Source organism: Hermetia illucens, chromosome 6 (genome assembly GCF_905115235.1).
Source record: "Hermetia illucens chromosome 6, iHerIll2.2.curated.20191125, whole genome shotgun sequence".
NCBI lineage: Eukaryota > Metazoa > Arthropoda > Insecta > Diptera > Stratiomyidae > Hermetia > Hermetia illucens.
In genome coordinates, this window is record NC_051854.1 from 49,789,422 (window position 1) to 49,804,395 (window position 14,974).

General features: G+C 47.5%; 2 protein-coding genes across 2 annotated transcripts; one reads left to right on the plus strand and one right to left on the minus strand.

The window, feature by feature from the left end:
• Positions 1–795: 795 nt before the first annotated feature.
• Positions 796–2,747, minus strand: LOC119660256 (DET1 homolog). The gene is made up of 3 exons (XM_038068710.1): positions 1,639–2,747; positions 1,281–1,579; positions 796–1,216 (listed from the first exon to the last, which is right to left on the minus strand). Exons 1-3 carry the CDS (start codon positions 2,614–2,616, stop codon positions 823–825), a joined length of 1,671 nt encoding a protein of 556 aa, XP_037924638.1. The 5' UTR covers positions 2,617–2,747; the 3' UTR covers positions 796–822.
• A 281-nt stretch (positions 2,748–3,028) lies between these two features.
• On the plus strand, positions 3,029–14,573 carry LOC119660340 (DNA helicase MCM9-like). The gene is made up of 8 exons (XM_038068827.1): positions 3,029–3,187; positions 3,251–3,507; positions 11,588–11,817; positions 11,872–11,969; positions 12,029–12,485; positions 12,542–12,688; positions 12,749–14,320; positions 14,404–14,573. Exons 1-8 carry the CDS (start codon positions 3,096–3,098, stop codon positions 14,530–14,532), a joined length of 2,982 nt encoding a protein of 993 aa, XP_037924755.1. The 5' UTR covers positions 3,029–3,095; the 3' UTR covers positions 14,533–14,573.
• Positions 14,574–14,974: the final 401 nt, after the last annotated feature.

Below are 14,974 nucleotides of genomic sequence, written 5' to 3' on the forward strand. Positions count from 1 at the left end.
AACAGAGCCTATTTCAGCTTACAAAAACTGTTTCGCTCGAAACGTCTCACTATAAGGTCAACGCTCTTACTGTACAAGATAATGGTCTTGCCAGTCCCCATGTATTCCTCGGAAACTTGGGTTCTTAGCAAGAAAAATTGCGAACTCTTGGCCGCAATCGAAAGAAGAAATGCTCCGAAGAATGTTTGGCCTCCTACATGAGGATGGAGGAGGATTCCGTAGCCTACATAACGACGAAATCTATGAGCGATACCATGACCGTCCGGTTGTGCGGACGGGCGGATCACTTAATCCATATGGATGAGGATGATCCAGCCCGGAAAGTCTATAAGGGCAACATCTATGGTAGAAAAAGAAGACGAGCCAGACCCTGCCTGAGATGGAGCGACGGCGTGGGTCAGGACGCCAGACAGCTTTTAGGGATATTGAATTGGTGGACCTCGGCGCAAAACCGGGATGTCTGGAGTTCCTTATTAAGGCAGGCCTAGACCGGATACCGGTTGTTGCGTCGTTGATGATGATGATATTGCAGTTAGTTAGAATGTTGCCAGCTTCTACGCCTGCAATGCGCGTAATATATTATAAGAGTTTCCACATGATAAACTCTAAAGTCGTCTTATACAAATTTCATTGCACTTAATGACATTTCATTATGCGCATCGTAAATGCGGCCTAAGCCAAGAAAAAACTCTCGTAGGTCACGTAATGAGGTTCCACATGGCCATTTTCGCGTCTTATTTGGAAACTGAAAAGCTGTTGGCTTTCATTGCTCTGCAGAAAATGAAACGCAAAATGTCTGCTTCCAATTAACTATTTTTTTATCTACTTATTCAAACGAAAAGGTTCGTGCCGAATATGAAAGTTGACGACATATTCATTGTTAACACGCTGAACACTGATGGCAAAAGGTTCGGTTGGATGAAAAGTGAACGCGACCAGTCTGCGTGGCGCGCTCGTCGCCCTTCTATCTTGCAATCCCGGATATATGCGGAACTTGAACAGGCCAGTTTCGCGATCGAAGAATCTTATTGGATACTCTCCGCACGCCTTAGGCCGCTCCATCACCGAAATCCACTTGTCATCATAACTAAACAAATTCAAATCCAAGTACGGCGAGCAGCTGTAACTCTGCGCACTGATCGGTAGTTGAGCAAGCATTCGTTTTGTGGCCTCGATGGCGCCTCCGCCGCGGGCACTGATTATTGTTTGTTTGCACCTGGAAGGAGGAGGTTAGCTTGGATTAATCACGGAAAACGACTCGGGGGTGACGGTCTACTCACTTTTGTTGAAGGAGCTTAGCATAAATATTATTACTAGGTGAGCAGGGGAAGAGTGAATCGGACTGCACTTGGGTGTTCCGAAACATATCACAGAAATTCTCGAAGAGGTGTAAAAGGTCTCTCGAGGTGTTATCAAAAACCTCCAGAACGCGGCTGTCTGGTATACTGTAGAAGACGAAGAACGAGGGGTGGCTGTTGGGCTCGAGCACCTTCAGGCTGACCACCTCCTCACTCGCGTATTTGATCAGAAGGTGATCCTCGTCAAGTAGCTGCATTTTCCACATTCGCAGGCTTTTGTACTGAAAACAAAGTCAAAATCAATTTCCGACGTCCGCAAGCAGAGGCTAGCCCAACTTACCGAATCGAAGAACTGAAAGTACTTCCTCAAATAGAATGCCTCGCCAGAGCTCCGTTGGTCAAGCGTCGCCTTCTTAAAGAGGAAGACCAGCACTCGGTGCTTCAGGCTATTTATCGTCTTCTCCATGAACGGTCGAAACATGGGGTTCGGATATGTCGCGTTGTAAAGGTTTTTCTCGAATTCACTGCAGAACCGCCCGATCTTTTGCACAGCCATGAAGCGTCCGTTGTAGATCTCGAAGATGTGAATGGTTTGGTGGAAGACGGAAAGGACGGCGAAGGTGTTATTGTACAAATAAATCCCTTGGTTGTGCGCCAGAAAGATTTTGTCCACGTTGAAGTCCACCGTGTCCGTAACGCGGCCCTCTTGGATGTCCACGAGATATATCGAGAAGTCCTCCAAGTTGTACTTGGATGTAGGAGTGATAGCTTCGTTTGTGGTGTAGATTTCGTGAAATCCGGGCCGGTTGTCGTCTGATATGAAGGAAGCCGCCCCCACGATCACAAATCGGCCGTCGTTTGTGAACAGACTGCACTCGCGGTTCAGTTGCTTATTGAGCTGTGAAACGCTCACTGTCTTTTGCAATTTGAACAGTTTCTCGAAGATCTGGCTGCGGATGAAGTATGGGAGATGCTTATTTACATTCGGCACGATATCATCATTCCAGAGATTCAGGAGATTCGCTGCCGCCGGTACGCCCAGAAAGCGGTAAATCTCCACCGACGTCTGGTCGTATGAGAAGCCAATTAAATACTTCCCGTCGGGGCTAAATTTTCGCAGGAACCCTGCCGGCTTTTCCACGTTCACAACGGTCAGGTTCGGGTAGATGTTTTGATAGAATTTCCGTGAGACGTAGCTTTCCGTGCCGCGCCGATACATACCGCTCTCGCGGGCAAACAGGCGCAAAACGATGTTCTGGGGTGCGATCCTACGGGGACGTATGAAGCCTGGTGCGGTCGATTCATTGTTATTTTCCATTATGGCATAGCAACTGGCGAATATATAAACTAAAACACTATTTCACAATGCAGTCGAATTTATACGCGACTGGGGCGCGAGTACACGAGTCAAACTGTAATTGCTTTTGTGGCTGGATGACAATTGATGGCATAAATAGATGGGAACTGTCAAGAAAGGGTACAGTGGGTGATAAAATTGTAATGTGGAACGTATTGTGGAAAAGATTGGTTTTGGGAGCTTAGCTTTCGATAGTGTGTATTGCGTGATATGAATTGTTAAATCAATTAATTTCTATTTTTTGGAATTTGGAATTTACTTTTTATTAACATTGAAATCCTAAGAATTGGCTTAAAACACTCGCAAACTGCTCCATTAAAAATGATCCACACGCACGCAAATGCACTCAGCATAAAGTCCGACTGGGAAGCGCACATGTCCACCACAGCTGACTGCATGTAAACATCAGCTGTTTGTAAACAACCCGGCCGAGTCCCGAAATGCTCGCCTACCTCAAGGAATTCCACCGTGACGATATAACGAATTTGCTGAACGACAGCAATGATTGCTTGCATGTGTCCCTCAATGTCAAGTAAGTTCACAAAAAAGTACCACACGGAATTCGGCATTATTTCTCACGTTCCGCTATTCACAGTCTCACCCACTTGCAAAGGACACGACCAGAACTCTACGCGGGAATTCTACAGAACGTTTGGAGCGTTATCCCGGAGTGGAATAGGGCCTTGCTTGAAGGACAGAAGGAGCTTATCGAGGGGAACTGCTTCCTCGAAGATGGATTTCAAATAAAGGAGAATTGTCACGTGCGATTCGTGAACTTGCCACAACCAGATGGGCCGCTGAAAGGATCATTTCCCGGCAACGACAATGTGGGACAGTTTGTTCAGGTTAAAGGTAGGTTTCATTTGTATATGGATTGCCCAGTGGGAAATATGCATGTGCTATTACTACTTTTTTCGGCCGATTGTGAGCTGCACTTCCACCCGGTAATTTTGTGGGGACACTATTTCTCGAGAGATTCCAGTAAACGGCATAAAATCCTGCTTTTTCGTTGACCTCATGGCCAACCACTGAGTAGTTAGAGCACAAGGCTGTCGTACGGAAGATCGCAGTTCAAATCTCACTGGTGGCAGTGGGATTTGTATCGTGATTTGACGTCGGACACCAGTCGACTCAGCTGTGAATGAGTACCTGAGTCAAATCAGGGTAATAATCTCGGGCGAGTGCAATGCTGACCACATTTCCTCCTGCAGCGTACTGCACTGTGCCGTTGCGGACCTGAATGAAGTGCTCTAACCCACTTCGAGACCCTGATCCATGGAGTGCTGCGTCAACGATTATTATTATTATCATCATGGCCCACGGACATGCCGAAAACGATCTTAGTAGTCGGCATATCCGCCGGACGCGCTTATTACTCGGTGCAATCAGGGATCGCTTCGTCACAACACTGCACCCACAGCTGAAACCACGAGATTTCAACGAGAGAGAACCCGTGGTGAGGTTACTCGACTTTCCTTCAACGTTCAGTCTGAACATGTGCCCCCACGCTTGAGAACCTCATAGGGTCCCTCGAATTGTGGCTGCTGCGGCTTCCAGGTGGGATCAGTCCTCCCGTAGGTGTAGACTTCAAATTCCCTAGGGATACTGATCACTGGCTGCGCGTGCCGATATACCGGAAGTGGCTTCATTTTGGAGGCGACTTCCAGTGTTTTTTTTTTGGAGCAGAGTAGGTGAATGCGTTTACGCGCAGAGTGTTGGACTCTCGCAAAATCACGCTGGCGGACTACCAATTAAACACCTCCCTGCCATCAGAGAACTAGCCTGGAACCGTTTGACACATTCCTTCGGGCTGGCCCTCCCGCTCTCCCGGCTTTGGGAGCCTTCAAGTCAGGAATTCCTTTCACCAACGGGAGGGGAGGGGAGGAAGGGAGTTGTTGTTAGTTCAGGGAATCCCTTTCCGTCCGATCCCCCCGCTGGTCGAGTTCAATCTTCTTTGTAATAAGAAGAGCCAGCGCTCTTCAGCATCTCTCTGACAATGTCTGGAGAGAGCTCCCCTGCGTCTGCATTAAGCTGCTCACAAGAGAAAACGGTGTGTTCAGTGTCGTCCGCCTTTCCATTGCAGAACACACAATCGGAAGATCCTGCCTTCCCAATCCTGTGCAGGTAAGACTGAAAACCTCCATGCCCACTTAGAAGTTGGGTAAGGAAGTAATCAATCTCACCGTGTGTTCTGTTCAACCGTGGGTCTAATTTGTCGATGAGCCGCGCAGTCCACTTGCCCCTTGGCTCATTTTGCCAAGAAAGTTGCCACTCGCTTAGGGTGCGTTGACGTGCTTCACGGGCAACTCAAGGCCGCGACTGCAGCTGCAGCTCTGTCCTCTGCTGCTTTGATTTGCTCGAAGAAGCTCATCTTCGAGTCGAGCATTAAACCAAGGTATTTAATCGCTGGTTTTGACTCTATAGTCAACTCGCCGATCGATATGGGACGCAAGGTCGGGATTCTCCTTCTGGTCAGGATGACTACTTCGGTTTTTTCCAGCGCAAGTTTGAAACCGTGAGCAGTCATCCATCCGCTTACCCGTCATATCAATATGCTAAGTCTGCTTTGCGCCTGTTCAACAGTGCGTCCGGCAACACGTGCCGCAACGTCGTCTGCATAACCGACCAGGCGCGACTCTTCAGGCATATCGAGTCTCAGCAGACTATCGTAGGAAGAGTTCCAGAGTTCCGGCCCTAAGATGGATCCCTGTGCTACTCCCGACGTGATTTCCATCCTCCTCTGACCCTCTAGCGTCTCATAGAGCAGGGAACGGTCTATCAGATAATCCCTCAATATCCGCAAGAGATAGCTTGGCACGTGAAAGGAGTTCTATAGTGTGCCTAGCATATCTGTCCATCTTACGGAATTGAAGGCATTTCTGACATCAAGTGTTATGAGGAGCACTATCCGTCGAGATCGGCGTCTGTGTGCCTCGGCTCGATTAACCGCATCTACGACCTCCATAACAGCATCCACTGTAGATTTCCCTGTTCTTAACCCGAACTGCCTTGCGGATAAGTCCCTGGCAGCACGGATCGCTTCAGTGAGTCTACCCCTCATGAGCTTCTCGCGCACTTTCCCGGTCGCGTCAAGCATAGACTGCGGTCGGTATGCAGACGGGAGCTTCGGGTCTCCTCTACCCTTACTGATCAACGCGAGTCTGGCCACTTTCCAGAGACAAGGAAAAATTCCCTCCTTCAAGCAGGCGTTAAATACTTCAAGTTTGTAAACTTCCGCCGGGATGCCATCAGGACCTGGCGCCTTCCTGTTTTTCATAGTGAGAACCGCTTCTTCGCGCTCTCTCAATGTGAAAAGGGGGCAATCCACGACGCTTTCCGCGCTATTTACATCAACCGATACGGGGTGTCCGGAGAACAATGCCGGCACAATGCGGTCCATCTGGTCGGAGCTCAGTGTGCAGGGCTTCCGCAGAGCCCCGATTTTCCAGGTGAAAAGCCTATAGCCAAGTCCCCACGGGTCCTCATTCATCTCGTTAACAAGGTTCTGCCAGCCGCGAGCTTTGCTTTTATTTATAGCGCTGCGGAGTCTCCTTTTTGCTGATCTATATTGTGCCTTCATGGCGCATGTCTCCTCGCTGGCGTCCCAACGTTGTGTCAAACGGCGGAGCTTATGATACTCCTTCCGTAGGTCGGCAATTTCTGCCGTCCACCAGTACATAGAAAGCTTGTCGCGCCTGGGGCCTCTCCTGGACATGGAAGCCTCACACGCCGTCGTTATCAGGTTCATCACTGAATTTACGACGGTGTCAACTGCGACACTACCACGCCCCGGAGTGCCCTCCAGCGCGGCCCTACCCGCTCCAAGAGCTTCGACAATCTTCCCGATGCTCACCCTCGCGACATTCCATACGCAAGGGGAGCGTCGTGTTGGTGCTCGCCGGAAAGTATTGAAGAGCCCTGGCATTAAAATCGCCGCCAACCAGGATTCGTCCCTCCGTACACGAAACGGCGTCCTCCAGAGCATCAAGCCGGCGCCGAAAGTCCGGCATCGTCTCATTCGGCGTCAGGTAAACGCTAAAAAACGTTATCCCTACCCGTTACACCGGATCCAGACAAACCCGTTCCTCCGGCTTTCGGCAAGAACACAAAGTCGAACGTTGTCCCGAACCCAGATGGCAGCGGCGCCCAATAAATCGAGATACCATGAGGATGGATCCTTGTTTCGATATTGCTCGCTAATCAGCACTAGATCAGCATTTACTTCCACAGCGAACTGTGCTAGCAACTGGTGAGCGTTGCACTCCGATGCATGTTAATTTGCAGAATGCGGATCATGCCGTTCGCACCCTAGCCCTCTCCAATTTCGCCCTGAAGATCGGACACCGTCCGGAGCCCGCAGTGTGTGCGATGCTTTCACCAGACGCGCCACGATCACTGCAGAGAACGCAACTCTCACTTTCCTTGCAGGTCTTCGCTTGATGACCCACTTGACCGCACCTCCGGCATACTGTCCTCCTGTCCGAAACTTTGCAAGCTGCTGACGTGTGTCCATAGTCCAGATACCTGTAGCACTTGGTGGGGACTATCCGCATTCGCACCCTGCATACTACCCATCCGATTTTGATTCTCCCACTGCTAGGGAGTTTCCTCGCATATTACTCGGGGACTTCCACCACGGCGAGCTTTTGACCTCGAGCATTTACGGAGGTGAAACCTACCCGGGCAATGGTTTCCTCTGGACATTCACGCTTTAGCGCCTCCTCTACTTCGACCTTTTCTGTGAGGCAGTCAAGATCCCGTATTTCTAGGGAGCACATGGGCTCTTGGCTGTAAACAAGAGCCTTCGCCCCCAATAGCCCCTTGACCGCTGCGCAGAACGTACTCTTGTTGGTCGTCTTTGGGCCCAGTTCGACGGGAACTCCGCCACTCCTCGTTTTCCGTTTTCGGGTTTCATCCTGTAGCGGATTTCACTAAGGACTTCCGCAAATATCTTGCCTTCTGTCGGCTTAATGAGCAGAGCAGAGGCTTTTGGTTTGCAGCCTCCTTGTCTTTGGACAGACGTGTCTCCGCATTCTTTTTTTGGGCCCTGGAAACTACTTTGATAAAGTCTCCTTCGAGCATGTCGTCCTCTTTCCACTTTTTCCCCAGTTCGCTTTGCAGAGGGCTATCTGCGGTTCGTTTGATGGAAGCAGCATTCTCAACGGGGAGTGTGACTGTTTCTGCTCTCCAATCGTCTTCCGCTGCTCTCCACGTTCGCCTATAGAAGGAGATGCTGTCCAGTAGTTCCTCAAGTTCCATCAGCCCGTTTTTGACGCCTTTGCTGGCGTTCTTCTGGAGGAACGTTGCCGACCGTATACGTTTCACCACTACTGCGTACTTCCTGATGAGCCTTTCCTCTTCGGCTCTAGCGAGGACGGTCGACTGCACTTCCACTCGGTTTGTGTCCGAATCCATCTGCTCAGGACTAGCGATTCTGACTGAGCTTACTTCCAGAACAGGGGCACTGCAAGATATCGGAGTTGCCATCTCCGCTCGATCAGTCGCGCCAGTTGATGGGACTTCCTCTCTTTTTGGGCGCCTCGGTATCACATCGGCTATGTCAGCCCTCTTTGCCTCATTCGCTGATCGCTGCGGTGAACGACGCATTTTTGTGCTCCGTCCAAACGCACTCAGCTCTACTAACACCGGTTCAATGCACACTTCCCGACCAAGGTCTCGAAGGGGCTGGCTCCTGATACACGTCGCAACTACCACCTTCACAGAGCTACGCTCACATCACCCCGTCGACGCCGACAGAGAGTTGTCGACGGCTCCGGAGACTCCCAGTGTGTCCCGACGTGTACTGGTCATTCGCGGTTCGCCCTTCACCGAGAAGTTTTCTCGAGGCTACTACCTAGGACGCAGGTATGCTGCCAGCTAGTAGGCAGAACTACTTACTCGGGGACCTCGGGAACGTCCCACCCCGTATCCAGTGGTAGACGCAATAATCCGGTCTCTCTTGTCGAGGACCAGGTCTCCGGTGAGTAGAAGTAGTCTGGAGAAAGAGACATTTAAAAGGAGTACATTACTCCCGAGAACGCCTGTTCAAAATACACGGAAAAGTGTCCCACAAATTGATCATTCATTAGCCCATTGGGGGTGACTACCCCTGGTCGGAACATGCCCCAGGACTTAATGTTTGATCCATTTAGGAGAAGCTCGACGATCCTGCGATCTGTTCCGAAACCAACTTTGATGAAGGAAGGAAATCACGGAAGCTCATGGAAGGCTAATAAACACCGAATTTCCCAGTGGGAAAACCAAACAGAGGAGCAGTGTCAGAATACGGACGAATCATCGCTTACCCTGCTCGGAGGTAAAATATTATAGTTGTTTGAATTTATAAAGAACAAACACAATGTGCACCAAGCCATCAAAAACATGGTCCGTACCATTCGTGTACAATAGAGCCAAGGACGAAAAAATGCCTCGAAGAAATCAAGCGTCACCCAGGCATCACAAGTGACACCCCCTCAAAATCCAAAGGGTGGTAAGCTTGAAAAGAGCAGTTGAGAGGGCGCGAACGATTCTTTCGGATCCTCACAGGACGCGAGAAGGTAAAACGGCCTCTCACCGACAAAGGGGAAGGCAGACAAAGTTGCCAAAATCGTGGAAACTGCGGCGCCGGTTCCAATCGACCCAAGGGAGGTAAAGCCCCAAAAAGGAAGCATGGTCCAAAGTTGACGGAAAGAAAAATGCGACACATAAAAGAAGATTACGGCCCGAATTAATTATCACTTCCAAAAAAGGTAATATAACTTACGCCGATATCCTCAGGAAGGTTAAATCCGACCCTGAGCTGATGGACCTTGGAGAAAACGTCAGCCGAATCAGACGCTCCCAAAAAGGAGATCCTGAATGATGCTGAAGCTGAAGAAGTCTCCAGGCAAAATAGTAGAAAATTTTCTCGGCAAGGTGGAGAAATCCTTAGGAAAAGAAGCACAAGTACGGGCCAGAAAGCAAGAGATTGTTATACAGAGTGCGGCAGCATAACTTCCTTTTTTAAAATGCGCGCCACTCAGTTAGTTGATGTCATAGCGGAGCGCTAGTGGTCTCGTTCAAGAGGGGATACTGTAAAGTTTTGTCCCGACACGGTTCAGTCGCCATCATGCGTTGGAATAGTGAGGAGCGTGCCTTTGCCGTTGAGGTTTACTTTTCAAGCGGATGTTCGGTTATTGCAACACAGCGAGCATTTCGGAATCGCTTTAATTTGGCCCCGTTGGCTCCCGTCCCAGACCGCAAATCAATTGTTACATGGGTCACTACATTCAGACAAACTGCAAGTGCGACAAAAGGAAGAACTGGAGTCCCTCGGCCCGTTAGATCACCTGCGAACATTGAAGCAGTGAGAGCGTCAATGTTGCGATCGCCACGGCGTTCTGCGCGCAAACACGCATCTGCTCTTGGACTATCCGATCGTTCTGTGAGAAGAATTCTTCGTGATGATCTTCATTTTCATCCCTATAAGATGGCGATAGTGCGGGAACTTTCAGAACGTGACTTCAATTCTCGGATGAACGCGTGTGAGCTTCTTGTTGATGTCGTTCCCGAGGGTGCTATTGTTTTTTTTAGCGGAGTTTTTTGAAATCCCGTGTTTATGTGAACCGTCCAAGAACCCTACAAGATTTGAAGACCAACATCCAAGAAGAAATTGCCAACATAACACCTGCTATGCTAACAAGAGTCATGACAAACGCCAGAAATCGGTTTACGCAATGTATGGAGAATGGGGGACGTCACCTAACAGATTTGATCTTCAAAACCTACATTATAAAAAATAAATAAATATTTTCCGGTGCATACAATAGTTTTTATTGAGTTTTGAAAAAAGGAAGTTATGCTGCCGCACCCTGTATAACGTAAGGACATTGATGAGATCACGACCAAGAAGGATTTGATAGTGTTGTGATCGTACGTTTCAGTCTCAAGTCTCAAGTTATAGCGGGTCAAAGATGGAGTCCACCAAGCAAGAAATTCTTCACATTTTACTTTTTTACTACCTGAGAAAATTGCAAAGTTTATGGACCCGATACTGTAACGATTAGCACAGCACAGCGTTGGTTCGAACGATTTCGTTCTGATGTAGTGGATGTCGAAGACACACCCCATACTGGTAGGCCAATCGTCGTAGAAACCGATAAAATCGTCGAAACCATCCAAGTAGACCGGCATGTGAGCATTCGTTCGATTGGCCAGGAACTGGGTATAGACCATAAAACCGTTTGGAACCATTTGCAGAAGATTGGATTCCAAAAAAGCTGGTTGTTCACGAGTTCACGCAAAAAAATCTCTTGGACCGAATCAACGCCTTCGATGCACTGTTGATACGGAACAAATTCGACCCATTTTTGAAGCGAATGGTGACTGGTGATGAAAAGTGGATCGCGTGCGACAACCTCAAGCGAAAAAGATCGTGGTCGAAGCGCGGTGAGTCGGCCCAAACCATCGCCAAGGACGGATTGACGGCCAGGAAGGTTTTGCTGTGTGTTTGGTGGGATTGGAAGGGAATTATCCATTATGAGCTGTTCAACTATGGCCAGACCTTCAATTCGGGCCTCTACCGTGAGCAACTCGACCGTTTGAAGCAGGCGATTGACCAGAAGCGGCCAGGATTGGTCAACAGGAATGGTGTTCTGTTCCACCAGGACAACGCTCGGCCTCACACATTTTTGATGACCCGCCAGAAGCTAGGGGAGCTCGGATGGGATATCCTATCGCACCCACCGTATAGTCCGGACCTGGTACCAAGTGATTGCCATCTCTTTCGGTCCATGCAAAACACTCTAAGTTGACCTCAAAAGAGGCTTGCGAAAACTGGCTGTCTGCTTCATCCATCTATGCATTTTATGTTCCATAGGCAACAAGGACCAATATCACACTAAATCACTGAAGGCTATGTGCGTATTTTAAAGAACACAATATTTACTTACAGGAAACGTTGTTCGAATGACTCAAGGAAGACTTCTCGAGTTCAAACGAGAATATCGGTGTCCTCGCTGTAAGGAGACATTCACCCTTGAAGCAGAATATACTAAAATGTACGTCCTTGATGCCCCGAAAAAATGTTTGGACCCGAACGGATTATGCAAAGGCACTCTCCAACCAAAGAACCCTCATCCTAAACCAGAATATTGCATGGATTATCAGGAAATTCGAATACAAGTAATATCGCCATTCTCCTAGCATCGAATGTATTTATGTTTTTTCTCCTCTAAGGAACTTTTTTCAGACAAATACATCCCCGCATCCCTGTTGGTAACTCTAGAGAACGATTTAGTTGACTACTGCCAACCTGGTGATTGTGTAACTATTTGGTAAGTTTCTAGGAAATATTTAAATGAAAAAAGGTCCTAAATTCGTTTGAAAAAATTAGTGGAACTATAGAGGTCCGGTGGCCCCAAATGACAAAAGGAAAACGATTCGAAGTTAATATATCCCTACGTGCTATAAGTGTTTTTAAGGATGATGAAAAAATAAATTTTGGTAAAGATCTATCTGAGCAATTAGTCTGGGTTCGGGCTCAGTGGCAGGATACGATAGACACTATCGGGCAATTGAGCGCACGTGATACAATAGTGCGATCGATCTGTCCTGAAATTCACGGCATGTATCTAGTCAAATTGGCAATAGCTTTAGCGTTGTGTAGTGGGGTACAATGCACACTGGCGGCAGGGGCCAATAAAAGAGGAAGTTCTCATTTGTTACTTGTTGGAGATCCTGGACTCGCAAAATCGAAACTTCTAAAAGCTGCCTCAAAAATTGCCGTACGTTCGGTACATACAACTGGGATGGGATGTTCAGCGGCGGGACTTACTGCAGCAGCTATTAAAGTATTTAGAATCAAGTCCCCGTGGGAAGTCAGAAATTATCGAGATTGTCTTTGTAGGAAGAGGGCGAATGGCAATTGGAAGCGGGCGCTCTCGTGTTAGCAGATGGTGGTGTGTGTTGTATTGACGAGTTTAATTTGATGTCGGAAAATGATAAGGCGTCTATCCATGAAGCTATGGAACAGCAGACAATTAGTATGGCGAAGGTACTATTGAATACAGCTTACCGGGTTTGTTACTAAATTCACGCTTTTAACTTGCTCTAGGCTGGATTAGTTTGCAAACTCAGCACTCGATGCGTAGTACTCGCCGCTACAAATCCGAAGAACCTCTACAGCATGTCAGAATACGAGGGTACAAGTTTCATCAACATTGGGATCGGATCGCCACTTCTTAGCCGATTTGACGTCATTCTCATACTACGTGACGAAAGGGATCCGGAATGGGATAATCGAATATCGGACCACATCCTACAAAACACGAATAGCAGATCCTTATCAGAAAATATCTGGGAACTGGAAAGACTTCAGTCGCATTTCTTAGCTGTTCAGGAAATCAACCCAGAACTAACAGACGAAGCGAACATAATCCTAGGATCTTACTACAAATATTGCCGATCTGACCCCATGCGGGATTCATCACGCACAACCGCTCGACTCTTGGACAGCTTGAACCGTCTAGCTCAAGCGCATGCACGTCTTATGTTCCGTGATAAAGTGAATGCTGTTGATGCCATTTCTGTTGTTCGATTAATGGAGTCCTCTTGGGGTTTCGGCCGCTTATTAAATTCTATCGACATTTTACGAGAGAATTTACCACTTGGACCAAATGAAAGTCAAGTGCGTCAAGTAACTGCTTTGATGGGATTGACAAGCTTAGATGAAAACATTCTTCGAGAACTTGAGGAATTAAATTTGAGTAAAAGAGAGCACGAAAAAAGTAAAAGTGGGAAAAACGACAAAAGTCCAATCATAGGAAACTTACAAAGCTTATTTGGCTTCAACAAGGATAATGTAAAGAAATTGGAAGCAATTAACTCACCCCCGAAAAATAATGCAAGAGGAGCAGATCTATCGGAAAATAGACAAAAAGAAAAGAGTCCAATCGTTCCTAGAAAGAAGTCTCCAAGAAAAACACCGACCAAAACAAGGTTCCCGAAACAAACTAAGGAAGCTCAAACTAAAACTCCAGCAAAGGCAACTGCATCCGAAAAAACTAAAAACAAATCATCAAATTTCGCGAAGAAATTATTATTCGATGGAGACATATTAGACGATTCCTCTGACATGGATCTTTTCAATAGTTTAGACATTGTTGTTGAGTCACAAGCAGCTGCAAGTGTTGCAGAACCTGAAAAATCCCGCAATGATGATATTAGAGTTTCCATTAACACTTTGGGCTGCGACAACGGCCATTCTAACGAATCGCCAAAGGTCGATAATCATCAACTTCCCCCATTTGGGCGCCTATTGACCCCTTTTGACTTGAGAGATGAAGACATCGATGCAGCCGATTTGGACCTAGATATCAGCTTCACGCCAAAATCAAATTCATCGAGCCAAGAACGAAACAAACATTCTGAGGAAAAATCAGCTCCGGATAGTGTAGAAAAGAGGATAAATGAAAAACGGAAAACTCCAAGCACGAGCAGGCTATCTCAAGAACAACTGGAAACTGCTAGCCACTCCCCTAAACCGAATTCTAGCAAAAAACCTTGTCTGGCATCTGGAACACTTGCTAAGCTGAATAGGTTTGTAAACCCAAAACTTGTTGAAGTGCAAAAGCAACCTGAAAATGGGAAAGTCGAATCGGAAGGGAATACAAAGCGGCCAGAAAAAGTAAGTTATGTTTACCAGATCACACTTTTGTCATCTCGTTTGATTATGGCGCCGCTTAATTTTACGCCCCATTTTTATTTTAGGAAACAGAAGACAGCGCTTATGACACTATGACCTTGCGAGGAGCACAGAATAGACTAACAGAGAGGAGTAGTAGTCACTTTTTAGCTTCATTAGATGATGATTTAGATTGCTTGGAATTTGATTTGTAATTTAGCATTTTGAATGAAATACAATCTTTGTTTCTTATCCACACATTTTCTTGATTATCATTATTCGTGAGTGAAAAAGTGGATTGGTACCCACGATGGAGCATGAAACCTGGAAACGCCTGCTGAACCAACACCAACAGCTCTACTACCAAACCTTATTTCCACCTCCACGTGGTGACCGCTGGGAGCTCTTTCTTAACGAAAAGCTGCAAACGGAGAAGGATGAAGGACGAGACAAATAGTATCAACTGGTCCCCCAGGTTGGGGGTTGGGTAAGGTTGACAACCCTACACGGAAAACAACTTGTTACGAAGCCACAGCAGGAGCCTCGAACTGGACGGGTAATACAACGACGAAGCCGGCAACGATAACGGAATAACATGTGTCACACGAAATGGTTGTTGGAAGTACCTGGTTTGCGCAGAAAGCGGTCCACAAACAA